The following is a 26,865-nucleotide window of genomic DNA, read 5'->3' on the forward strand; positions in this document are numbered from 1 at the left end:
CAAATTGCTCTTCAGAAGTCTGAATCCTTCAAACTGCTCCTCAGGTGGATTTTACTGGACCACGGTTCTGTAAAGGTGAACTATTAAATTAGCTGTTGATATTCATATACGTATTAAACTTATTGTTAATAGTACTGATATTCTTTGTCATGACAGGAATTCGGTAACAGAGACTTAAAGAAATATGAATACTTGGAGACTTAAGATTAGAATTTCTGGAGTTTATAACTTTCCTATGAAATTGCAGTGCCTGGGTCTGTGTCTTCGTGGTCCCTCTCAAGTACAGGCTCTTTAATGTGCGAAGCCCAAGGAGCCTGCTGTGCTTTGCCCTCCTTGCTGCTTTCCTCTGCTTGAGTCCCAGGGGCAGTCCAAGCCTGCCTCTCGAGCACAAGGGTTGGGCAGGTGCTGTCAGCTCCCTTTTCCCAGCTGCTGCTGAAGAGAGGAGCAGATTTTCTCAAGCCTGCAGCATAATAAGTGGTTTCGGTTATTTTCTGCCAGTCTTGCAATGGTGTGGGATCAGACTCCCACTAGACTGGGCGTTGTACATATTTTAAAAGAACAATCCATGCCCCTAGCAACATACATTTTTCCTATGGAAATGGATGGCTGCAGCAGACAAACAAGGAGAGCAGAAGGTGACAATGAGAGTGAAAGCAGCAGATGGAGGAGACGAGGAGGTTGTACACACACAAGGGCTGGGCAGGCTTTACAGCTGGAGAAGATTGGAGCAGCGAACAGTTAAGCTGCCTTGAGCAGAAGGAAGGTGAACAGTGAACTAGAAGCTGTGAAAGTATGGGGTTGTCACCAAGGGAGCACGAACCTCCAAGTGCCATTAAGGTTTGACTGAAAATAGCAGCCCCTTGCAAAAGTAGATGAGAAGGAGTATCTGTAAGGAGATGCCAGTTAGTAAGAATGTCAGGAAGGATGGGGCAAAGTGTTTGGAGAATTATGTATGTTTTCTTTTTCCCTCACAATGAAATGTTTTGAAAGCTGATTTAAAACAAACCCTGAGTATTTTAAACGATGTGGGGAACCCTTTATTCTTTTCTGGACAGAGTGATAGAAGAGGATGGAATGTGTAATGTATATTGATAATGGCTCACAGGAAAGAGGCATCCAAGACCCCAAAGACCAGCCATGCTGAGCATATTTTTATCAATGGGTTATTTGAATATTTACATTTGCAGGGAAGAATTTTCTTTGTTTGCTCTGCACACCATGGACTTCTTGGCCAGTCTAAACACTAAAGGTTTCTAGTATAAATAATTTCTCTACTGCCTTGTGTCACGCAAGCAGATTAGAGGTGGGATGCCCTTCGAAGAAGAGCAGGGCAGGGAATGCATTGATGGAAAAAAGGGATGGCATAGTTGAGAACATCTCTTCTAACCGCCCCGTTACCAGAAGGCAATCTAGCATTAGCACACATCTCAGGATGGGGTGCCAGGATGTGAGCATTTTCTATCAGCTCTCTAGTTTTGGTGACTGTGTGTAGTAGGAGAAAGGTCCAAGCATCTCCACCCGGAGAGAGTGTACTGGAAGGACAGCAGGTAGTTATGCTATGGCCTTGCTCCCATTTTTCCTCTTTTCAACTTCTTAAGCTGCTAGTGGCATCCAGCTACCAACTTCTCACTTTCAGACATCAGCCTTCAAGCTCAGCTTTTGGTGTAATTTAATTTCAGTGTGTGCTTTACAATGGCTAAGAGAGCTAATAACACAGCTGTAGTGAAAATGCTGAATCACGAAGCAGTGATTGAACACCTGGTGGGAGGGCAGGGCCAGCCCAGGGGAGCACAGGTGCAAGCAACAGGTGCAAGCAATGCTCCTGAGCAACTGTAAGGGGTGGAGCCAGGATCCGACCTTTCCCAGATCTCATTTAAGGGTTGGCAGTTGAAAGGAGGGGGATCTCTCTGGAGATCTCTGTGTACTTGAGGTCTTCCAAAGGTAAGTGGATTTTTTCCTTTGTTTCTGTGTAGCTGTTGTATTTGAGCATGTCTTCACTTGCTGCTGCTTGTGGCCTTGCTGCTGAGCTCTCACTGCTGTGCTTTCTGTTGCATTATAGCAACACAAAAGTTGTGATTCAGAAAATGCGCTTATAGCGCGTATGATGAAACCCCACTGAGGCTGACCCTTCTTTCCCTGTAAATAGGGAACGTCCTTTTGCCAGGAGCTGGGACCTTTCTACACTGCTAGGCTGGTAGGTCTGTAGCTGTCAGCAGCGCTGTGGAAGCTTACTGGGAAATCTGTTTGTGCTGCTGTTGAGACTTCATTTGGTGAAGGAAACAGAGGTCAGTTAATTTGGTGAATATCAATTCCTGGAGTGAGCTACTGGCTGGGAGATTGCACCCGAGTTCCCTTGTTAGTGGTAGGCAAAGTGATGATTTGTGAAGCACGTGACATTTCTGGGGCTGGTTGCTCTTGCAGTGTGACCAGGGAAAGACGAGGCTCCTTTTGCACGTGTGTGGAAAGAGCTGAAGGAGGTCTATCGCTAGAATCCCCCTGGCAGACAGTTTGCACAGCTTTCCTCCGAGTCCGATCCCTTTGCAGCCCGGTCGGAGGTCGCACAGCCACCCTCTCCGGGGCACCGGCCCCACTGTGCTGAGGACTCGGGCCGGCCAAATTTCGGCCGCTCGCCGCAGTGACGGGGGGCCTCGGGCAACCTGCTCCGCCCCAGCTCTCCTCAGCCTCAGGCAGCGACTCGGGGACGGCTCCCGGACCGAGCGGGGCCCTCGGCCGCCGGCAGGGCGCGAGGGGCCGCCATCTCAGGGCAGGCCGCGCCCCCCGGCCGCACGGGGCGGCGGCTCCCGCTCCCCTCGCGCCCCTTCGAGGCGGGGTCGGGCCTCGCCCTCTCGCCGCCGCTTAGCCGGAGGCTGCGGACAGGGCGCGGGCGCGGGGCCGGACTGCCTCCGGGAGCGGGGAGAGCCGCCGCCGCGGACGGGGCGGAGCCGGCAGTGAGGCGTCCTCCTTCGCTCCCGCCCGCCGCGCCGGCCGGCATCGCCGCGGCGGGCAGCGCGGCGGAGGGTGCTGCCAGCGCCGGGAGGGAGCCGCGGGGTGCGCGAAGATGCTGTCCTACAGCGTGCTGGACGCCAACGTGGTGGACGTGGAGAAGAGAAGGAACCCCTCGAAGCACTACGTGAGTAGCGGCGGGGCCCGGCGCTCTCCGCGGGCGGGCGGTGCACGTGTGCGGCGGGAGCGGAGCGGTGCCTGCGGGGCCGGGACCCAGCGGGGCCGTTATCCTAAGCGAGTTGTCTTCCCTTCGGGAGGTGAACTGCAGAACTTGGGGTGGGACGCGTTTCGCAGCTCTCCGGCGCGGCGACGGGGAGCGCTGTGGGGTCAGCCGGCCGGTGCTGAGCGGGCTTTGCTCGTTTTCTGCCGTGAAGTTGCACACGGACTTTTTCCGAGGGACGGAGAGGAGGCTCGCGCGGTTCTCGAGGCGGAGTTGGCGTTCGGGTTCCCTTTCATGTCTGTTGCCTTCCTCTTTTCACACCTTGCTGCTAACGGAGCGGCGCAGACGGGCTGCTGACGACCTTCCCGGGCTGCGGGGCGCCGTGTGGAGGTGGCTTTGCCTGCGGGAGTTCACAGCAGACAGTTTGCCCGTCTGCATAGTTAGAAAACACATCTTTCCTTCGTTCCCTGGCTCTGATTCTCCTGGGTTTTAGCTGCACGTGGTCCTTTAAGTTTCTTCTCAAAATACAAGCTGTGTTTAAATACACATTTTTTCTGTGTACAGAAGGTAAAGCATCCCAGTTTGGTAAGGAAAAGCCCGAGGGGTGCTGCCTGTGGTGTGGAAGTGCTCTGAGTGCGCTGTGTTTCCTGGCACTGCGTGTCTGCCAGGCTTTTTTGGAACTGGTGGGCGCTTGTATGGGGTGCATGAAAGATAAGGCTGAAGACTGGATGTAAAGTTTTGTATTAGTATTTCACATCGCTGAGCATCTTCCTCTAAGGCTTAAGCTGCAACCCAGGTTAAGGCTAGAGGGCACTATGTTGCTGAGAGATGCTGATCTGCAGATGCACGGCACGTCAGAGATTGAGCTTTACAATTAACCATCTTTTGCCCCATTCATAAGATCGGGAGCTCTGAGTCTGCTCCCAGTGTGCCAGCTGGACCAATGTCTTCAGCCTAGTGCTCATTTACTGCTTTCCAGGCAGGAAAGGCTGCTTTTGCAGATTGTCACTGAGCTGTGGCTGACGCCACTGCAGTCTGTTATCTCACCTGAAAGGTGGCTGTGATTTGGCATCAGAGGCTGTGAAGCCTCTAGAGATGTATGACTGCCAAGCAGCAAGTTATACAAAAGGACTGGGAACAATACATTCCCAAGCACTAGGAGAAATGAAAGTTAATTTCTTCTTTTTTGGAAAATAACTGGAGAAAAGGGATTTATGTCTTCTATTTACCAGCATGGAAGAAAATATTTCCCTCATTTTCCTGCAGGAATGTTTTTGTGTTTCCTTGATGACTGTTGTCACTGCATTTTAACAGCAACCTGAACTCCTACAGACAGCTCTATACAGTGCTTCTAGTAGGGAATTCTGTTTCCTGTCTCTTTACCCCACTCTTTTTATGCTGTTTCTAATATTGCCTGTTTCAGTACAGTTCCATGTTCTTGTCTGTTCTTGACCCCCCTCACCCCTCCCCCCCCCCCAAAAAAAAAGGGGAGGGGAAAAAAAAAAAAAAAAAGAAAATTAAGTGGTTTGCTGTGCAAATAGCTTAGTATGTGCTTTTCATCTGAGTAACCCTTAGTCTGCGGCTGAACAGCATTCAGCACAATGAATCTTGTTTCACAAACAAGCTCTGGAATAATTCAGTTAAAAATGATCCATGTCCTTGTGAATCTCTTTACTTGAGATGAGTGAATTAACCCATAGGTCCGAAAGTCTTGGCGGCTGCTTTGTTTCCTAGATTACAGCTTGCTACAGATGAATGTGCTGCAGCCGTTCATCTGCCTTTGGCTGGAGTGCTTCACTCAGGGTGAACTTGCTCTGTCAAAGAATTTAACTCCCTGGATCCAATCCATTGGTCACTACTGGTTTGGTTCTGTGCTCTTTCATCACGAAACAACTATTTTCTTCCAAAATGAACATAAATGTGGCTTGGGATTCTGTCCATTGCCTGTGTGTACTTTGGACAGTGCAAAACTTGGTGCTCTTTGCTGTATTTTGGTTCTGTAATACCAGAAAGCCCTTCTGCTTCCAACATCCATTCTCACTTTCATGCCATGCCTTAAGGCCACGCGATGCATTTGGCATCAGATGAATGATGTGTTTCTCTGGTGGATGGTGACGTCAGTATTTCAGGCATTTTAGCTTGAACTCCTTTTGATTGTGATCTCTCAGGGCCGTGGTAGAGTCTGGAGAGATGAAGACAGGTTTTTAGGCATTGAGGGCATATGGAGAGTGCTAAATGTGAGTGGCATGTAAGCCCCTGTGTGCTTGGCCTGGAAGGAATCACGCCCTGGAGCAGGTGTCTTTCACGACAGCACAGCTTTTGTGGCCTTGACTCAAGAAATAAAACAAGAAGGTGGCTTTGTATATCCTTTGCTGTGCTCCCTCCATGTGAAACTTCTAAAGAGATTAATACTTCACTGGAAGATCTGTAGGGCTCTGTGCATGGGAAGAGATTAAGATCTTAGATCCAGTGCTATTTGATATGAGCCCAGCCACTCATGGCCATAGGAAATCACTGCTGGGGAAGGAGCCTGCCATGCCTCTCTTTGCATTCCTATCAGCAGTGGAGGAGCACAAGGATACCTGCTCAGCCCTGGACAGCAGGATGTGGAAGGATAAAGAGAGGGCTGGATGAATAGTTGCACGCCTCTGGTATGGTGTATCCCAATGTAAGCCACTACTGCTCTTAGAACTTTTGGTTTTCTGAATTCATTTCCTATTCTTTCTCTACAGCAGTGTTCTTTTAAGGATTAATTTGCACCTGATGGTAATTCTGTAAAAATGCTAGATCTGTGCTTTCCCCTTCTCCTTTTACAAGAACAATGTCAGGAAGGTCAAGTCTGGGTTTGTTGAAAAGACCCCTGGTGCTACAGGGGTCATCCGTTGGCTGAGCTATGGGTGAATTAGGACATTTGTGAATGGCTGATGGTGTTGGTTAGCCATTCTGAAGCAAAAAAGCTGGTAACAAAATCCTATTCCCTTTCCTGTCCTTTGCTACTCTGTAAGCAATCTCAAAGTCTCTTTTCTCAGTTGCAGGAGTTCAGTCTGTCTGTGGGGTTGCTTCACTAGCTTATAATCTGAATTAAACATGAAATGATCCCAAAACAGCAATGGTTTCTCTAAAAAGATCCGTTGTTGATTCTTCCCTCCTTTGACCAGTCATAGACAAGCTTAAAGAAGACATGCTCCCCTCTCTGCTTCTGGGTTATCAGTTAACTTACCAGTTACCCATCTGTCTGCCTCCTTAGGGAGCCCTGCAGGGAGGCTCTGCCTAGCAGATGTGCTTGATCCTGCACTCAGCAAAGTGAGAACAGCTTAACACCTTCACCTGTTCACAGTTTCACAGCATCTGGGTAATGGTAATGTTCATTAGAAGCCAAAAGAACAGAATTCTCCCCTCCTCTTCTCAACCATTTGCTCTTCCCCAAAGGATTGAGTAGTTACTGATGTGTGTGTGTGTCTTGCCAGATCCTTATATGCCTGAGGTCATTTCTGAGGTCTCAAAGTGTGCCTGTGTTATTTCGAGGGCAGGGATATGTTCATCAGCATGGATTTCCTCTTTCAACACTGCTCTGCTCCAGTTGCAGTTGGGCTTTGTGTGTTTTTCAGGTTTTTAAAGCATAGAGGGAAGGCTTAAAAACAAAAAAGCACACATTTCTTGCTTTAGAAATAGCCTCGCTGTCTCTTTCCAGTCAAATGAGTGAGGTGCATTGTTGTTTTCAGTCACTTGCATTGCCTGCGTGTAGTCCCAGTTCTCAGCAGTGTAATTATTTCCTAATGTCACTTCTGAATGGCTCATGATGGGTTCTTATAGAGTCCTGCTGTATGGCTGTAGATACTAAACTCCTTGGGCGTTGCTGAGCTGTAGAGGGTTGTATTCTGCTGCACTGGGTTTCAGTGCTGCTCCCAGAAAAGCACGTGCACTTGTCCCCAGTGGTCAGTTGTAAAATGTCAGTGAAGTCTGAAGAAAAAACATGCGCTGTTAGGGTCTGACTCTTCCCTATGACCTGTCTGCTCCTGCTGACTGCTCACATTCAGGAGTGGCTCAGACTTTTCTTGGCATCATCTCTCTTCATTGCAGGCCACTGGTTATGTGACAACTAGCACTGATAAGGAAGGTCCAGGTGTGTTATGGACTGCTAGGATCTTTGTTCTAGTAGAAACCCTTTATGGCTCTGTGGGAGAAAGAGCTGGATTTCCCCCTGCTTTGGGTCAGTGTGAGCCAGATCTCTTCCAGAGAACACGGCTTACCTGCAGCTCATGTGACCTACAGATCATGGCCCACAGGTGCAGTGATGTGAGGGACCTGATGAGAAGCAGAAGGCAGTGCTCTTTGAGCAGCTGGAGTACATGCTGAGGACTTGTGATCTATTTTTCTGCCCTTCCTTTCCCCCCGACTGGAAACACTGTGTGGTTTTCCTCCAAGGCCCATGATCCAGCTTGACTCACTGGTGTGAATGATTACCATTTCTAGTATTGTTGCTTGGGGTGCTGGGAGGCAGCCGGAGGATTGCTTGTTTCTTTCGTGACTTCATTCCTCAGAATGGGACTAAGGGTTACATCAGAAAAATGTTTGTGATCTCCTGTGTGCAGAGCCTAGGAAAGGTCGGGAGAAAAAGCCACTCAGGGTCAAACATTCCCTTGCTCTGAGCCAGCGTCCTGCTGGGGGTAGATTTATGTCTTTGGGGATGATTTCTACTGTTCTGCATGTTTCAGATGCAAATCTTATGACCTTGCAGGCTACACAACTGTCTTTGCTTTAATGTCTGATAAGGCATACTGAGAAAATAAAAAGTCACTTCTAAAAAAAGAATCTGGACAATGTGGATAAGTAGTTCTTCTAGGGAGCAGAGGTAGCAGGAAGGGGAGATCATCAGTCCAAAGCTGCCTGCACCTAGTAGCACCCAGTGAGCATCTCTCTATTATCACTGTAACTGCTTGTTGACGGAAGTGTTGCTTGTGAAAGCAAAGTTTTCTTTAACATCAGAGATTGTGTCCTGTTGGGTTTTTCATTTTTCAGACACCTTTGTTTTATGAGGCCAGTGTGATATCAATTTTTTTTCCTATTTGCTGTCTTGAAACACTTTCTGCCTGCTCTCAGCATTTCTTGTGTCTCTCAGTGTCATGTCTGTGATTCTGCCCCTTAAGGGTCTTTTTCTTGTTGCCTTACCTTAGGCAGCATTCAAGAGATTTGCAGTCCTTTGAGCTGTTCAAGGCATGTTTCTAAAGTAGCTGAGAGATACTTTAGGCATCTACCTGCTTTTCGTTATACACTGCCTGACAATTACCTCTATAACTCAAGGCTTCTTTAGAGGATGGCAAGGTAGTCCAGCAGGTTAAGGGGCACTCACAGTCCTCTCTTCTGGCAGAGCTGGGGATGAGTAGTACTTGGCTAAGAGGCAGCAGTACTTAAATTCAATAGTTTGCAAAGTAAATGGCTGCCCCCTGCCTTAGAAATAGATTAAAAACCAATAGAGATGCAAGGTTGCTGTCCTGGTTTGTTGTGCTTAGGGCAAGATGAAATAACGCAGGAGGCTTGAAGTCCTAGCAAGTGTCTGTATTGGCTCTGTTGTGGCTGAGCCTGCGGTGTGCTGGGAGGGCAGCCAAAAGGAAAGTCAGGGAAAAGCTTTTAGCAAGTCCATGAGCTGGGGGTAGAAGCTCCCAAAGCCTCCAAGTTCCATTTCAAAAATGATTAAGATGCCCCTACTGACTTGCCCTGGTAGCCGAGTTCCAGTTAAGTTTTGACCTATGACATGGCCAAAATGCTCTCAGCTGCTCCAAGCTGCAGGGTGGACTGAGGAGCTTCTTGAGAGCCCTAGATGCGTGGGTTCTGGGGCCCACTTATCTAGTCAGAATTTCCTCAGTTTGACTGCTCTGTGCTAAAAGGAAGTGGGATTGAGGGACCAGATCATGCCCTTTGTCCGGAGGGTCAGTCTGAAGTGCGAGATGAGCAGACATCCGAAGAAAGCGAATGATGAAATAGGAAACAGAGCCCAGACTTCCTGCCTCCTAGAGCAGCCTGTTGGCTGATCCTCCCCACTGCTCAGCTCTGTCTGCGGGCATCTCCTATGTACTGCCCTGTCCCTGCAAGGCTGCTGCATGCTGGTAGTCTCCTTAGGAAGATGGGGCAAAGAAAGGTTAACTGATTGGACCACAGCCGCCCATGAAGTGTTGCAGTATATTCTTGCTTTCTCTTTGGCTGTTGAAGCAATCTTGCAATCTATCTGATTAAAAGTACAGAGCCAAAAAAATACTGCCTGCATATTCTGCCATTGTCTTCCTCAAAAAAAAAAACACAACACCAAAACCATTTCCCATTTAACACGGATTAAACAGGAAGAGGGATTCAATGTGACCCTACCTGAGACAGGAGGTGACGTACAAGCTCTCTAATTTAGTCAACTGGGAGGAAACAGCTGGACCTTCAAATGTGAGATTTATTATTTTTTTTATTTTCCTTTTTCATGCTGTGCCCTCTTAATGAGCTCCTGATCACACAAAGGGACTCGGTTCCTGGTAGCCATGCAGAAGTGCACAATTACTAGAGGAGGCTGACAGCAGCTATGCTGTTTGGCATTGTGCAGCTGAATGCTTTCTTGTAGCTAGAAGTGACACCTTATTGCCTGGAGCGTGCTGTGTAAATATTGCATGCAAAAGGCAGGCAGCTGCACAGTAGCATAGTGTTTGAAATTGGAGGTGTCTGCTGCTTGATCAGGTACACTCAAGACCAAAATATAGTCTTGTCAACGGAAAAACTCCAGTGACTTCCCTGGGCCTTGGCTCATGCCGTCAGAGAGAGGCTTTACTGAAAATTTTACTGAGAAGTTGGTAAATTCTATTTTACTTACTGATTTTTACATGGCACATCACCTTTTCTCTTTGCTATAAAGGCAAAGCCACGCTGTAGAACCTCTGTTACTCTTCTAGGCAGAGACCTTGTTGTCATGTTTTGGAGGGCTGGGGGGGAAGGTGAAACGAAACCAGGTGGATTTGTTCACATGAGAAGATTCTGAAGTGGAAAATCTCACAACCTAATTAGAACCTACTGACTTCAGCCTGCTTGCTGTCTTTTTGCTCCTTCTATCTGAATACTAATGATCTGGTTAGTCTTTATGAATCGTGTTTGCTAAATATCACCAATACAGTATGCTTATTGCTTTTATTTTACGTAATTCTTTTTTTTGTTTTTAATTTGCAAAAACCTTGATTACATTAAGGATGGCTTCACACTAATAAGGACATGGACAGACTTGAAAGATGGCTTCTGTCCTAGGCAGGAAAGACAAGTGCTGACAAACAGGTGCAGGCAGAAAGGGACAGTAAGGCAATATCAGCTGGATGAGCAGGGGGTGTCCTCAGCACAGCAGTGCCTCGTGCTACCGGTTGTCCTTATCCAGTATTGTGAAGGATGGGCTTAGGATAGGTAGGAAGAAGATCGTGTAACAACACCTTAAACTGCTCCAGGGTGAAGGTGGAGCAGCGGGAGATTTATTCATTGTAGTGCTTGTAAGTGCTTGAGTGTGGTAGTGCTTAGGATGACCTTTGTGGCAGTTGTAAAGATTCTCCTCTTGATTTCATTGAGCTATTGATTTTACAAAGCTACTCCACATCCCATTTTTTTTTGGATGAGGAGGTCACTGTTTATTTAATCTACTGTCTAGATTGGGAGCGTTCTACTTTTGTGAGCAGGGTATACATCCCCAAATCTGTGTCGTCTTCACAGTTTTACATGCTGCTCTAGGAAAGCTGAGGTTTGTTCTTAAATGGGCTTAGTAGTCACTGACAACTCTAACGCAGGATCAGGCTGTGCCGTGTTTCACAGTAAGGCTGTAATTCTGTAGCTTTGTTCTCTCTTATAACGCATCATCTTTAGCTTGTGGTGATGGACTTGTTGGATTGATTTGATAGACTTTAAGTGTCCATGAATACGTATATGGTTCTGAACATACTGTATTTGAAATCAAACTAGCAGAAATTATTTTGGCATTCTGCTATCATTTTTTCCCCTGACCCATGGGGTGTGGTTTTCTTTTTTTTCCAATTAAACATACTAACCAGTGATATGCTGGGCTCCTAGGTTTTTAGCACTTGGTAAAATGTTTTTATAGAAATGCGTATAGTCATAGGATGGCTTAGGTTGGAAGGGACTTCAAAGATTGTTTTGTGGGCTGGTTACCACCAGATAGTTCAGGGCCCTGTCTAACCTGGCATTGAACACTACCAGGGATGGGACATCCTCAGTTTCTTTGGGCAGCCTGTGCCAGGGCTTCACTTCTATCTATGTAAAGAATTTTCTAACATCTAGCCTCCTCTTTTAGTTTAAGGCCATTCCCCCTTGTCCTATCACTTTCTATCACTATCAGACTGTGTAAAAAGTCACTTTCCTCAAGTACTGAAAGGCTGCGATGAGACTTCCCCAGAGCCTTCTCTTCTCCATGCTGAACAAACCCAACTCCCTCTGCCCGTCTCCATAGCAGAGGTGCTCCAGGAGGCTTGATGCAAACTTGTAAGTGAGAAAACATTCCCATCTACGTTCATCAGGAGAAAGATGTGAAACCATTGCTACCATAGCTGGGTTTAACCAGAAGCCCCATGTTCCCGTTCAATCACATTTACAGAAGTTCTTCACAGCTGCCCCTGAAATACTGGTGATGTGGTTCTCTGCTGTCCAGAACAAGTCTGTAAGTGCAAATTTTGGTGTATAAAATTCCTAAGTCATCAACTGTCTTCTTACTGTGCCAGCAGCTCCAGCCAGGGCACTGCAGTCAGAGCAGTGGGGTTGTGCTCTCAGCTGGAAATGGTGCTCAGCGTGATAAGTGGGCTCATCTAAAAGTCATGCTCACCCATGAGGAAATGCACATAGAGGGTGCTGGGCAGGATGGTTGGCCGTGGTCCTGTTCCTCTGGGACATCCCTCTTCCCTTGGAGCCCTGAGGTGACATGTGAGGACAGTCTCTGGGAGCAGGCCCTGGTCTGTGCCGGCACCTGTGTTCCTTGTCAGGAAAGCTCAACTGCAGTGGTGAAACCTTATTCCAGTCATCCTTTGCACCACTGGGGGTTTGATGCAGCACGGAGCATCTGAATCTCCGTGTGTGAAGGTAAGAATTGTTAATTGCTTCTTCAGCACTAGGAGATTTTCCTACTCCTTAGCTCAGAGTGTTTATGATTGTTTATAACTTAACTTAGGCACGTATTTTTGGTGCAGTGTTCCTCTGCGAACCTTCCGTCACCTCAAGCAAAGTTACTCCAAAAATCAACATTAAGTCTTCTGTTCCCCTGTCTGTGAGTGCTCTGTGACACAGCCAGTGGGCTCAGAGCGTTTCCTCTGCCTGGGTGCTGGCACTGACACCTGCTTCCTCTTGAGAGGAGGTCTGCTTGTGGGATAGGTGCTGCAGGAGGCAGCTGGGCTCCCAGTCCTCAGCAGAAGCTGGGCAGCTGGCACGGCCCCTGCTCGCGAGTAAGTTGGAGGCCTGCAGTTTCCCAGGGCTGTCACTCCAGCAGCTTTCACTGGCATTAAAAATCACTTAGGATTTGAAAGCAAACAAACAAGGATATGTGAAGTGTTTTCCTGGAAGAAGGCTATGGAGAGCAGATTAAGTGCTTCTCCCTCCTCCCGTCTCCTGAGAGTGTCACAGGAAGAAGGCTGGAGTTCAGCATTTTCCTCAGTGGGATTAAAACAAGCTTTGGGACTGATTGTGGGACAAGGAGGACAGACAGAAGCAGGGTAACTCTGTGCATGAGTGTGGATTTGATATTAATAAACAATTACATATGTATGTCTATATATCTGTTGATGACAGATGGAACTGTTGGAATCCTTGAACCAACCTTGTTGCTATTATCTCTATCTATCAATGAAAGAACTGCTTGTTTCTTGTTAGTAAGGCGAGATTAGAGCTGTTGGCTGAAGTAGAGAAGAATAAAGAGAGCCTAAATATTCAAGTAGCATCCATGCTGGTTTTCCATGTACTGAAAGTTAGCAATTCTATGTCTTTTGCTTTGTACTAACCTGGAACAGCCTTTAGAAGTTCTTTGTTTTTCCCAAATCCCATTTATTTTTCCTCTCGTGCTTCAGCAGAAGGTATTTTATAAAGACAACACAGTGTTTTACCTCAGGGGAATTTGGAGCAGTAGCCAGTCTCCAAAATGCTTTCCATTGAGGCATATGGGTGAGTCTTCAGCTGTTACTGCTCAAGAAGACATTTTCTGTTTAATACTTTGCTGCTGTGAAGTATTGAGATTATAACAGTCTGTGTCAAAACTGTGGGCTGTTCTAGGGAAGCAGCTTCCCACCTGCTTCTGTGCTGGGCATGTTGCTTGCACTGCATGCTTAAATGCAGATATCTGTGATTTGTAAAGGTAACTGACTATAAATAGGTTGTTTTTAACTAAAAATATTTGAAGTGAATTTGTCCTGGGTGATAAACCTTGAAGACCACAGTATCTGTGATCAGGGGAAGAAGAGTCTACCATTCCTGCAGCTTCTCTCTGTCTTTCTGGCATAAAGGACCAGTGGTGGCAATTTGGAGATGGCACTGGAGGGTGGTACTGTGCACTGGCATGCAAGTCTCACTGCAAGCCTCCTTTTTTTTTTTTTTTTTTTTTTTTAAAGAAATGAGGCTCTGATCCCAGTCAGCAGGATTGAAGGATGTACAGCCTGAGGATGGGGATGGGAGCAAAGCATTGCTCTCAGGCCCTTGGCTTGGTCCTGAATTTACTACTCATCTGCTCAGGGTTGGATAACGCTGTATCTGTGTGCCCTGATGTTGTAAAACAGTAATCCCAGTGGTTATCCTGAACGTAATTCTAGTCTTTTTTTGGAGGAGTGTGCAGTTGTTTGGTAGGCATTGAGCTTTGATGTGAAGCGCTGTGTGTGTGTGTGTGTTTGTGCATGTGTTTTGCTTCTGTTTTAACATCTGTGTTGGTCTGCATTTGTGCTGGAAGGGGGCTCGGCCAACGAAGTAGGGCAGAAAGCAGACGTTTGCAGTGAATCTTTAGGTCTCATTAGAGCTGATAACACAATCCTGGTCAGACCCTAAGAATACTCTTTTACTCTCATTTTTTCCTCCTTCGTCTAAGAAGTTTCAATCTCTCCATGCTGTTGTTTCCTGATATCTTAATTCTTTAATTCTAGCTGACCTTCTAAATGTGATAGTGCTGGACTGAGGAGCACCTTGTGAGCAAACAGGGACTTCCACTGTACGTGAGGGTCTGTAGAACAGATACAGCACTGATGTGCTTCTAGCAGTCTTCGCACCTGAGGAGAGGTGATACCAAAGCTTTTCCTGTGTGCTGATGTTTTTTGGGGAGCCTTCCCACTGTGTTGCCACACGGCAATGCTAAGCTATCCATCTTGTCTGGTGAGTAGAGGGACTGTTTGCCACCGGGCACTGGCATTTGTAGGAGATTGAGTGACCTTGGCTTTGAGTTGGATCTTAATGGTGGAGAGCTGGAAATTCTTGGCTGTTGTCTTGCTACATGTGTAAGAGGTGTTCATTGGGTTATGGTGAAGACCTTGACTTAGATAAAGTCGAGTGTATATAACTGGCCACAGTTTGAACACAGGGAACTTGAAAACATCTTAAGTAGTAAAATGAGGAAATGATGCCTGCTATTTGTGTTTATAGAAGGACAGAGACTCTTGCTAGTGCTAACACAGGACTTAATGGTCCAAACCTGGTTGAATGTGTATTTTATCTGCCAACACCCTCTCCTGCTTGATTCTTTATTATTCTTTTGCATCTGGTTAACATGAGCTGTGATGTACTTGAGTCAACCCCCTATGGCTGAAAGGCTGACACATTTTTACTGTATATTGTGATAGAAAGGGTTAAACCAAAGGTGGTGGTGGCTGGTAGCTTGCTTTAGGCAGTACAGCAGCAGTGAATGCTGAGATGACATGGGAACACTCCTCAGCTGATGTCCTAGAGGGCCTCTCAATGACATCAAACTTCTGGCCCTTTTCCAGCCAGATTTGGCCTTGCCCCAGTGACAATAGATGTTAATCTGGCTTGTCAGAAAACCCTGTTAGTGATTGGATTTTATTATTATTATTATTTTTTTTTTTACAGACCCGTTTCCAACCCTCATATTTCCCTGCTAGTAAACACAGTGTTGTGTCATTGTTTAACCAGAAGCCAAGCACCAAAGCCAACTTCAGAGTGCTGTCGTCAGTGAGTGTCCATTCACTTTGGGTCTTTATCTGAGTTCCCAGGCTCTTTCTTTCCACTGTTGCCTGTGTATTTGTGTCCACATAAAGCCTGCAGAAGTTTTATGGAAAATGAGTTGGTTCTAGAAGTTGTGGCAAATGCTTCCAGTCTGGAAGCATTATTGTGATGGGGCTTCTGTATCTATTTAGCAAAGATGCCTGTTTGTAAAGCTTCATTTTCCAATGACTGTAGTCAGAGCAATCTCTTGGGTTCTTGGTGCAGGACAAGGTGAAGAGATTTGTAGCTTTTCCCGCAAACCAAGCCTTCCTCCAAAGTGATAGTGGCCAAGCCGTAGCCAAGGGCATTGCTCCTGCGCCTGCCTGCTCCCTCTTGTTTCCAAACACAACAGCTGAGTTCCTATTAAAAAGGCTGGTTGTCAAATTGCTGACATTGGAAATTAACTAACTTTGTTGTCGGAAACAGCACTCACCACAGATGAAATAAAGCCGTTTATACCATTCTCGTAACTATTGTTGCTTGTTTCACTTCTAGACTTATTTCCAGCTGTCTTTGCAAAGGACGTGAAATTAAAGATTTATAAAGTTACCTTTAGTGGCTCGAAGCTAATCAGCTTAAAACAAACAAGCTTTCCATCTGTAGCTCTAGTTTGTCTTTGTGGGGCTGACAATGGTCCAACCCTTCTCATACTGAGATCTGTCTGAAATTATGTCCAGCTGAAGTACTCTGGAAGCAGAGGAGTGAAGAGTGAGAGATGCTCATTTGGATGCAGATTCTGAGTTCTTCTGGTACAGGTGGAGAGGTACAGGGTCAGCTTCTTGGCAGTGGTTTGAGAATTGTTGCATTCTTGAGTATTATGTAGCATTTATTTAAAAAAATATATATAAATAAAATTAAGCTGTGGAACACCTTGGTGAAAATTGATATGAAGGCCAAAAGTATATATAGTTTTAAAAAACAATCAATGAATTCCTGGGGGCAGGGCTGATGACTATTAAACAAGATATATTGAGATGTGTACTTGGATGAGAAAGTCAGTGACCTACTGATTTCTAAAGGTTGAGTAAGGATACTGTCCTCTCTTTTATGCGATTATCATTTGGCTTCATTGAAAACAGAGTGCTGAGCTTAGATTCAGCTTCATGTTGGCCCAGCGTGGGTCTTCTGATGTTTTTCCCAGACTCTCTCTTTCTAATAAAAGCATCTTTCTGATGCTTTCCTAGGCCCCTTAATTGTGTGGCACCAGCTCAGGTTCCCGAGGCTTGCTGCACATAGTTGACATCAGCGAGAGCTGTTGAGTCTCAGCCAGCTGAAGTTAGGAAGAGCAGCGTGTGTGTTAAGGAAGTGAGCCTCCCATCATCGCCATCAGCTCCCTCCTGTGCTCCATACTCCCCTGTGGGGCCGTTGTGCTTTTATGGGCTGATGTCACACATCTGGGTCTTGGCAGATCAGTTTCTGCTTCCCAGCCCCGGGTCAAGTGGCAATTTATTTTTGTAGAGGTATCATATCTGGTATTGCTATTAATATATACTCAGGCTTTGAACTTATCTAATGCCTTTCATCAAAGAATCCCCAAACACTCTGTGTATTGGCACCTCTTTGCAAGGTAGGCAGATTAGACAGGGAGAGCTGTGTGTGCACAGTAATATACCTCTTGGGAGAAGTGCCTTTTCAGAACTGCAGATAATTTGGGCTGATGGAAAGGTTTTCATTTATGTCTGAAAGCAGGTCCTGGGACTGCAGAACATAGACTTAGGGCAGACCTAGGTCATTAATGATGTATGTGCATGTTGCATTCCTGTATATGAACCTTCAGGGTGATTGGGTTGGCTTGACTGGAAGCCTCAGTAGCAGTGTAGATGTTTTTTGTTCACAACTATCTTGATTCCAGTCTTGCATTTCTGCATAAACAGGTCTTTCCTCTTAGCATGGTTTGACCTATTGTCCCACTTTTCTATTTCGTAGTGATGGTGTCCCTTCCTAGCTCTCATTCTACTGAGCTGCTCTGACACCCTCATGTAGAAGAGGCCACTTCCAAAGGTGTGCAGTAAGTAGGTGTCCCAACCCCACACTTCTTGTGCACGTTTGGCTGAATTGAAATGAGCTGTTCAGCTCAGACACAGGTCAGTGCAGGCAGCTTCAGTGCATATACAGTTGTGTGCACATTCTTGTGTTGGGAGCCAGATGCAGCTACTTGCAAACAGGTTGGCCTCAGTGGGGTGGTTTGCCAGATGTAGAAGAAGTGATTTGCAGGATAGGGGTTCTTAAGCCTGCCCCATCCCTGAGCTGAGCATTGTGTTGGCATGAAGGAGAATGCTTGTTGGGAAGAACCTTGCAGTTCTGTCATGGTTTCATTTTCTTGTCTTTGGGGAGTCTCAAAGAAAATAGTACCAAAGTCTTGCAAGTGACACTCTCTTACAAAAGCAGATAAGAGAAGCCATGGCTGATTACGTTCCCATGTTAGCTTTAATGAGGGTAATCGTAAGGAGATGGTACCTATTGAATATTCAGAACATGTGGATAAAGGAGTTTTCAGCATTCAGCAGAGTTTCTGAGCTCCTGGTGAGTCCTGCCTGGGCATCCTCTGTCCTGGGGGAATGCACAGCAAGCCCGTCCCACTTGGGATGAGCCAAGGTGGCCTGTGGTTTCTGTCTGAGCTTCAGCAATAGTAAATAGTTCCAGATCAACGTTGTGGCAGCGTGCTGATTTTGTGAAGAGAGGACAAGGGGGGAGCCAAATAAAACAGTTATTGAGTTACTCAGGGCTTGGGGAAGGGAGCCAGGGTCATGTTCAGAGCTTGTAGTGCTGGCAGGCATGGAGATGACGTGCCACATCACACGTGTGTTGGCGGAGATAACCAAGGAAATTATCAGCAAGCTGCTCTGGAGGTTGGTTTGTGATGCTGATGATCCAAAACTGATGCTGAGATGTTTCAGAAGAACGTTTTCTTTTTAACTTCCATATCTGCTCTTTTTTAATATTTTTGGCTTTTGCCTTTGGGGTGAAGGAGAGGCCATAGCAACCCCTGAGATTTCAGTCCCCATGAGTCCAGATTTTGCAGTTACAGATCTGCTGTCATTGAAATCGGCTTCACTTGAAGTTGTCCCCTTTGCAAAGCTGGGTGCTGAGTTTTGTTCCAGAAATTTGAATCATGCTCTTCTCGCAGAGCTATGGTGGCCCTGGCCAGCCGCCCTCCTGGCTGGTGTTTCTCCATCCTTTTTTGCTGGGAAACATTCCCAGGACCTGACACAAGCATTGAGAAATGTTTTCACTGTTACACTTAGTGCTGGTTTTTACGTATCTTGTAGATCTTCTTATCAGTTGAGCTAAGAACACTTTTGTGATGGATGCAACTCACTTTCATCAAAGCAACTTGAGAGGCCCGTGTACCCTTTATGTGTTTGATTCATTTCTTTAGTAGACCCAAGGGGAAGGAGGGATCACAGTGTCCTAGGTTTCAGAGCAATAGTTTTTAGATTGAAATTGTAGCCTGTTTCAAAAGCAGCAGCAGAAGTAGCAACTGTTGGTAGTTTTCGCCTTTCTTAGGCTTAAGTTCGCTGTTCCTTAGAGCAAAAATGAGCAGTGACCATTTGTTAATGTTATATTTGGCATCTTCACTGTATTTGTGCTACTCCACAAGCATCAGAGAATCTTCACAAGCGCCTTGGAGCATGTGTTTACTGTGTCAGCTGCAGGTAGCATTGTATGAGGTTGGGACAGAAAATCTTGAGAAGACCTGGCACAACTTGCCTCTCATCACTGACTGTATTGGTGTTGATGTTAGGGAGTTGACCTCAGGAGATTGGCTCTGGGGTCTCTGCAGGGTTTTGGAAGTCCTTTATGTTGACAGTTGGATTGCTCTTGGAAGTTCTTGAGCTGCCCATTTCCAAATCTCTTTTGCTAGTCTTGGCCAGGATCTGGGGATGGACAACCAGAATCACATACACTCTAACTGCTAGAATGTATTCTGGGGTGAGGACAAGGGTTATCAGTCAGTGTTTTCTTAACTGATTGTTAAATATTCAAGGAGCAGGTCATTTTAGCTGCCAGCCTGAGAGACTGGAGCTGGTTCTGCCAACTGTGAGCAGGCAGCAGATGAGAAAAGCCATCTCCTGGGAGCCCCACGGCTCGGACCTCTCAGTGTAAAATGAGCTGTGTGCTATCAGGGGGTGGTTATAGGCATGGAGGTCCCACAGCTGACACCTGGCTCCCTCTGCAGCCCCCTGAGTTGTTGTGCCCATGAAGGCATGGAAACAAAGCAGAAGGCTGTAGGGCAGGACAGCACTAGTGATAACATGCTTAAGATACCCGGCCATGTCTTGAGGCCGTGTTACCTCATTGGCAGTTGGGAATTAGCAGGAGGAGCTGGGGAGATTACCAGCAGCTGTCACTTATTTCGGAGTAAGAGTGACTAGCATTCAGCAGTGTGACTCTGGCTATAAAATACTTTGTAGGCTTATTACTGTAATACTTGAAAAGATTATTCAAAGGTGGTCAAAATTAAGAACATTTGTTGCAAAACTGTTCCCTCTGCGGTCTTTTCTTCCAGGTAGTTGTTCAGTAATTGGTTCACTCTTGCAATGGGAGCATGCAGCTGAGGGAAAAAGCAATTGACTCTTGCCAATTAACTGCAGCATCTGGATTCCTGCCTGTGACCATGGGGGTTTGCTGGGCAGAGGAACTGAGGTTCTTCATGCTTGAGCAGTGAGCTGCAGTAGAGCATCTGACTCCAGACACAGAGCACTGATCTTGCAAGAGTTGCTATTGCCCGAATTACAGGAGTGGGATTAGTCTCCCTTTCATCTCAGGATAACATTAGCAGTTTACTGCATCTTAGTAAGTAACAGTGCATGGGTAGTGGGGTGAACAAGCTTACAAGCTCACTGTGTGCTCAAGTCCATTGCAGCACAAATGTTCTTTGCAGATGAACTGACCCGAATTGTATTGCAAGAGTCAAGGTTGATGCATAATTACAGGTGTTAGTTAATTCATGGTAATAAAGTTAATCACAGACAGCTCTTTGATAGAGCATCAGATCAGTTGCATGTTTTGGCAAGCAGTCTGAAGTGGCTTCAAGGAATGGCAGCTTTTGGTTGTATTTCTTCAGTTGGGTTTAGTATTTGCTCAACATGAAGTGATTCACCTGATGAACGTAGGGTGAATCAAAGGTCTCTTTTGCAATTCCTACTGCTGCACTGGGTTTCCTCAGGAGGAGGATCTTTTAATTTCTGCCCTAGTTTAAATGGTCTTCATAAAGAAACATGCTGATAATGGTTCTCACATACTGCTATGAATCTGCCAGCAGAAGACTGTTATCAGAACTCAGGATGCCTCCCTCTCTTAAATTACAGCTCCTAATGTGATATATTAATATTTCAGCAGTCTGTGGTTTTATTATCCTGTGTTTGTTGCTGTCCTCTTTCCTACATGCTGAAAAAAGGTGGGACTCCCCTAGTGAAATATCTTGTTAGCTTCTTACTACAAGTTTTCTAATAAATACGACTACTTCTTTTAAACAGAATTCAGCTGCATGTTTATCATTCTGCAGGTAGCACACACTGATGCTAATGAAAACGACATGTTCTCTCCTGGCAAATGTTCTTGGCATTGAGAAAGAGGTGTCTCTGATTAAGGAATAAGAAACTCAAGGCACTGGAGCAACTGTTGCACCAAACCTGCAGAACCCGCAGCTTGGTTTCTCCGGGCTCTCAGCTGTCCCTGCAGCTGTGTCAGCTCCTGGGGTGCATCATGACCCTCAGCTGTCTGGGAGCAGCAGTGGGGCAGAGCAAAGCCCCTTGCTGGCTCAGTGTGCTGGGGGCAGAATTGCTAAGCCTCCCTATCTCAGCAACAAAACTCAGTTTATTTTTAGAGGTTGGCTGGATAGGGCTTTGCTCAATGCGCTGCTAAATTAGGGGAAGAAATTATACCCAGGGATGTGTGTGTGTGTCCAGCTCCCTGTGAGAATGACTACAGATGGTAGTGACTTCTCCTTCATACTTTTTCTCCAAGGGCAGGATGAGCACTGCTCACAGCCAGTCACTGCCTTCCACTGCATTCACCCAGGCTGCATTAGTGCTGGTCCCAGCCTCCTCCAATTCCTGGAGCTCATTGGAGGAGGGATGAGTAGGGCATGGGAGGCTGGTGTCACCAGTGAAGGAACCTGGGCTGGATCTGAATCTGCATCCTGAGTGGGATGGCAAATTTTCTTGAAGTGGGAAAGGTTTGGAAACTTCTCAGCAGTGAGGCAAATAGTGGGACAAGGAAGAAGATATAAAGTGGATGTGGGAAGAAGCAGGTCCCAAATTGTGCTAGCAGAGCTGCAGTCATAGACATTTCTAGGCTTGACAAGAGCTTGCTAGTGGCTGGCAGAGCTCAGGTGGGCTCTTGAACAGAGTGCAGGGTGAAGGATCTTGGTCTGAGCCATGAAACCATATCTGCCTTGCTTCTCTGTAGGACAGCAACACACGCAGAGGGATTCTTCACCTTGCAGCATTGAAGCAAGCTCTGTGAAGGGCCTGAGTTGCTGTTTATAGGCTCTGGGGGCTGGCACCTATGGGCAGTCAGGCTCCTGGTGTGTACTGCTGTAATAGAGCCAGATCAGGAGCAGCTGCAACGAAAAACCACCCTGGTTCTCTTCCCTGCCTTCACTTTGTCTTGGCACCTCTCTGAGACTGTGGTTAGCCAATTCAGAGAGCAACAAAAATCCCAAATTACTTCCTTTGTTGGAAGAAAAGCTTTTCTGTCATTTGCTGGAAGCCTAGGGCTGTGGTTAGGGATGCTGTCCTGTGCCTGTAGTAAAATGTCATCACTTCCAGCTACTCCTGGCCAGAGGTCACATCCTCCCACAGTCCCGATCCTCCCTTCTCCCAGACCAATGGAGATTAACTGCAGCCCATTTCCTCCTAGGATTTATCTCATCTGTATCTTCAAGGGGCAGCACACCTGGTCCTTCTGGCAGATGCAAGGAAGGGCCAGTGTCACTGTGACCAGCTGTATCCACATCTGCCCAGCTGCAGCCTGGACCACATCTGACCTCAGCCAGGCGTGGCTGTGCCTCTGGTTTGCCAGACTCTGTGACACACACGATGTTCAAAGTGCCTTTGCTTATAGGAAGTAGTTTAACCAGGGTTTTGTTCACTGTTTCAGCAAATCCAACCAGCCTCTGCGTTGTTGAGTGTAAATGTCACGCACACCAAGATAATAACATCTGGTTTACAGCAAAAATAGTGAGGAAATGGGTGTTATGGTTAGAATGAGGTCTGCATCCTGAAGTCACTCCTCTGCAGCCAGGTTTTATGTAGATAAATGGAATGTAACCTATTAGATTGGAGAATTAGAGTAAAGGTTGAGTGTCTGCAATGGCCCTGGTCAAAAGCATTTGGGAGGTGTTTTTCCTGCCTCTGAATGAGTTCTCCCAAATTAACTACTCCTTTTTTCTGTTATGCAGCCCAATAGGGATATCCTGATTGACTGCAGGTTAGGTTCTACAAGACTTTACACTTAAGGTAGATCAAATCACAGCCCACCTTGAACGTAGCCTGTTTATCAAGAAAGCAGCACCTAACTGCTGACAGCTGTATGGAGTTGGCCTCTCAATGCATGGTCAGCTGCCTTGAGGAATTTGATGCCATATGAAGCTAGGCCATCACGTTCTTTCTGGTACTGCAGACCAGTGCAAAGGAGCTTATATCTGTAAATGCAAATATAGTTTCTGTGAATCACTGCAACTCTCATGGAACACCATCCTGTTATATACCATCTTGTTATCATCAGCTTTCAAAGCTATGCAATTTCTCCAGATTTTTGGCTGTTTCTGGTGTCAGTGGAAAGCAGAATTTTTGATTTTTCTGTTGTACGACATTAGATATGCTGTCATGCTATGCAAATGTTTAACATCATTTTCATATGGCCTAGAAATTTTAGCTTTTAAAGCTGAAATGGAAAACTAGTCATCTTCCTTTCTATGCCTGTAGGACAGGAAAATTTGGGGTTGCTTATATTTTTCCAATTAGACACATTTGATCCTGCTTTAAAGGATGCTAGACACGTACGCTGATTACATATTTATCATTTAGATACAAGTCTTGCACTCCCCTGCAGGCCTCTTTTAAAGCCAGCCTTAGCTGGAAAACACAATATTTAAAGCCCTATCAATGCAGCCTATCAGGATAGCTAAATATTATGCATGGAGCAAAATATTTCCCTTTCATTATGAAAATAAGTGTTCTCACAGTGTTAAGCATGAAGCGTGTTGTTCAAAAGATGTGATCAAGACATCAAAGAGAGGGAAATTATTAAGATAGCGTGAACTGAACCAGCTGCCTTTCCTTTGGTAATTAAAAGACAATCTCATGCATTTGCCTGCTGAAATCACAAACTTTCTTCTTTCCCCTGAGAGCTGTGTTCTGAAGTAGGAGTCATTTTAGCACTTCTAAATGAGCTGTTTAATTTTACAGTTGTAACAAGAGTTAGCAAGAAGCAGCAGTCAACGTGAGCAGTGTGCTGTAACATGGCTCATTAGTCCTCAGAGCGCTGAAAAGGATCCATGCCATTTTTTCCCCTGTTTTGGGTGGGAAGAGGTGATGTGTTGCTGGGGTCCTCGCTCTGTCTGATCTGACCAAAGCACGTGCCCGTGTGTGTCACATAGGGTGGGCCTGAGGGAAAGTTTCCCTAGTGCTTGTAATTGGGTTGTGTGTATTTGTGCAAGTGTCCTCCCCGAATCCCTGATCAGGAGGATGAAAGCAGTCAAACTCTGGAGTTCTCCGTGGCGGTGCACAGTGCAAAGTTGTCTGCTCAGGAGCTGCTCTTTGTAAATTGGCCTTTTCTGCGTTATTCCTGCTACGTGCTCCTGAGCCGTGGTCCAGAAGACAAGGTGTAAAGGGCCTTACTTGTGTGTCATGGCCTTTGTTTCTCTGGGATCTGTCTGCACAAGTTCTGTGCCCAAAGTCTGCAGCTGGGCAGGCTACCCAAAGCACAGTGGTTTGTCCTCCTCTGGGGCCTGGGGATGAATTATATGGAAAGACTCATCTCCTTTGAAACCTCAGCTTCTTAAAGTAAGGGAATATTTGAGCTGTGCCTTCCATGAGAGTAATTTGAGGACAAAATGCTATGGTGATCCATTTCATGGACCACTGTGAGTGTCAAAAGGCGAGGCTTCTGTTCTTATCTTTGCTGCGTGCCATGCGACTGTTGATAAATCACTTGTGGTCTGCATACGTTTCTTTTTCTCTTAGCTTTCTTATTTCTTTTAATCAGTATTGCAAAATTACCTTTATGAAGGCCTGAGTAGCTGCTCTTGTTTATTTGCATGAAGCAAACTGCCTTTTCCTTGTCTCTGCTTTCTTTCCTCAGTTTTGCAGGCATATGGTGGAGTTTTTCCATTTCTTGCCGGATGCTTCCAGCTTAGCAAGTACAAGGTGCCTTCAGAGATTGCACAAGGGACAGGTGTGGTCGGAAAGGATGGCACTTGCAAATTCCATCCCTGCTTATCTGAGTGGGCATGTGGCAGTGGTGATGCTGAGTTTCTGGAGTCATGTTGGGGTTTATTAGATATAGAGAATATGCTGGGCGTAGACTGAATCTCCTGGTTGTACTGTGCTTTTGTATTGGTCAGATTTTATTCTGCCTGCTAATAGCAGCTGAAATTTCAAGTAAGAGAGAAGGTCAGAATTACTTCATTAAAGCAACTTCTTTTTTCTTTTTGTTTCTCCATCAGACAGTTCTGTAGCTGGAGGTAGTAAAGAAACTATTGTGTATGCAGTTTGTGTCAGGTTGTTAGTTTGTTCCTGAAAAAGTTCCCCTTGTGCTTTCTTCCCTAAAGTTACTTTCTGTTTTTGTTCAAATGCGTGCTAATAACTCCATCAACTTTTGCAGATGTGTGTTGCTTTGTATGTGGCAAAGTATTGTGTGATGTGCTTGAAACTATCCCCACCAAGCCCTGTGGGCTGAGAGATGTCAGCAAGGGGAGAAGAAAAAACCATAGCTGCTTAAAATTCTGACTGAGAGATGGATCAAAAGAAAAATTCAGTGGAAGCTGAGACTGCTTAGGGGAGCTAAAAATTTTGCTCCTTTAATCAAAATTAGAGTTTGCCAGCGGCAGAGTCTATCAGTGATGCTTAATGCCATCTCCCTGTGTTATGGGAGTTGAGCTGCTGCCTCAAATCCACAGAGACCCGGCTTCAGATCGGGCTGTGCCACTTGCGGAGGCTCGGAGCCCTGCTACAGCTCACGGGTCGCAGCAGCGTGTTTGTTGAAAGCCCCATTGTGCATAACATGATCCCCAATGCTGCTGTGGGAGAGCTCCTGTCTGTAGTTAAAAGCACTGGGGCTGAAAAACACGTATTCTTTAACTTCAGTTTTGGGGGAATAATAGAAACCAAGGAATTGCAGTTTTGATATAATCATCTCATCTTTTAAAAAAAAAAAAAAAAAGTTATTTTTTTTCCCTTCTGAAGAGCAGGTAGAAAAGGGTTTGTATATGAAGCTGTGCCCTCTGGAATCAAATAGAGTGTCTTCTGCAGAAACTAAAAGTAGTGTTGTGACAAATAAGTCATTTTAATTTGTTGGGGGGAAAAAAAAAAAACACAAAAACATTTTGAAAGGAAGTCACTCCCAGTTCTGATCAGTCCTGACATACAAAAGAAAAAATTATCTTTGTGTAACATAAAAAGGAGCTCAACCGAAGGCCAAAATAACCAAGCAAAGGGAACATCAAGTGTTTAAAACAAACACCCTGAGCTTTAAGCTTCTCTCTGATCTCTGCCATTAAAATTCTCTCTTGCAGACTATTTGAGAGAGAAGCCGCCTGTCTGCTTGGATAAAAGAGAAATTCAGCTTGAAGTGTAATCTGCATTAGGCACCCTGGTGCTGCAGTCGTGCAGAGGAGGACTGCAATGGCAGGAGGCAGCACTGCTTCTCCCCATCCCTCTTCCCATCTCACGTACCCATAACTGCTGCATCCTGCCCTGTCAGGATGAATATGACAGAGGCACGCAGCTCTGATACCTGCAGGATGAGAAGGTGTCTATTGATTTCTAAATCCAGGTGTTTCAGTTTGGAGCTGCTGCTAACTCCTTGTGCTCTGGGTTATCGTGTTGTCAGCAAGCAGTATGTGACAGTCCTATCACTGGTGGCTTTTCTTCCCTTTTCTCCTCCCCAGTGCTTGCAGGCTCCATCCTCTGAACGTGTCACACATGGGGCAGCATGCAGCACGGGGATGGTGCTGGAGGTGAGGGATCCAAAATAGCAATAAGGGAAGAGCTGAGCAGCTGGGTCTCAAGGCATTGTGCTCTCCGGGGCTACATACACGACTTGAGGCAGCCACAGGCTCTGTTGGCACTTACTGGTGATGAAGGCTTCTCACCACAATGGGCTGAAGGAGGAATCTGGCATCTGGGTTTCACGTGCGATTCCTGTCTGTGTGAAAAACAAATGTGTTTTCAGGGCCTATGATCAGAGGATCCTGTCCAGACCTGGCATCGTGCTATTTGCTTCAGCCTGGTTACTAATCCCAGTGCTAAGTCTGACCCTTAAGCTTT

At 46.0% G+C, this 26,865-nt stretch overlaps 2 protein-coding genes across 6 annotated transcripts in view; both read left to right on the plus strand.

The window, feature by feature from the left end:
• Positions 1–1,905: 1,905 nt before the first annotated feature.
• The window catches only part of SH3PXD2A (SH3 and PX domains 2A), a 236,364-nt gene continuing 211,404 nt past the window's right edge, over positions 1,906–26,865 (plus strand). For 2 of the 5 annotated variants that reach the window (XM_052677854.1, XM_052677855.1), the window contains exon 1: positions 2,986–3,130. In XM_052677854.1, coding sequence (XP_052533814.1) covers positions 3,059–3,130 — 72 coding nt within the window. In that variant the 5' untranslated portion in view covers positions 2,986–3,058. Of the gene's footprint in view, positions 1,942–2,984; positions 3,131–26,865 lie in introns of those variants that run through there. The other 3 variants (XM_052677857.1, XM_052677858.1, XM_052677856.1) reach the window with 3 other exon arrangements.
• The window catches only part of ATP5MK (ATP synthase membrane subunit k), a 426,737-nt gene continuing 407,533 nt past the window's right edge, over positions 7,662–26,865 (plus strand). The window contains exon 1 of the mRNA XM_052677878.1: positions 7,662–7,667. The gene's annotated coding sequence lies outside the window, so the exon portion shown is untranslated. The remainder of the gene's footprint in view (positions 7,668–26,865) is intronic.

Source organism: Tympanuchus pallidicinctus, unplaced genomic scaffold, assembly GCF_026119805.1.
Source record: "Tympanuchus pallidicinctus isolate F22 unplaced genomic scaffold, pur_lepc_1.0 scaffold16, whole genome shotgun sequence".
Lineage (NCBI taxonomy): Eukaryota > Metazoa > Chordata > Aves > Galliformes > Phasianidae > Tympanuchus > Tympanuchus pallidicinctus.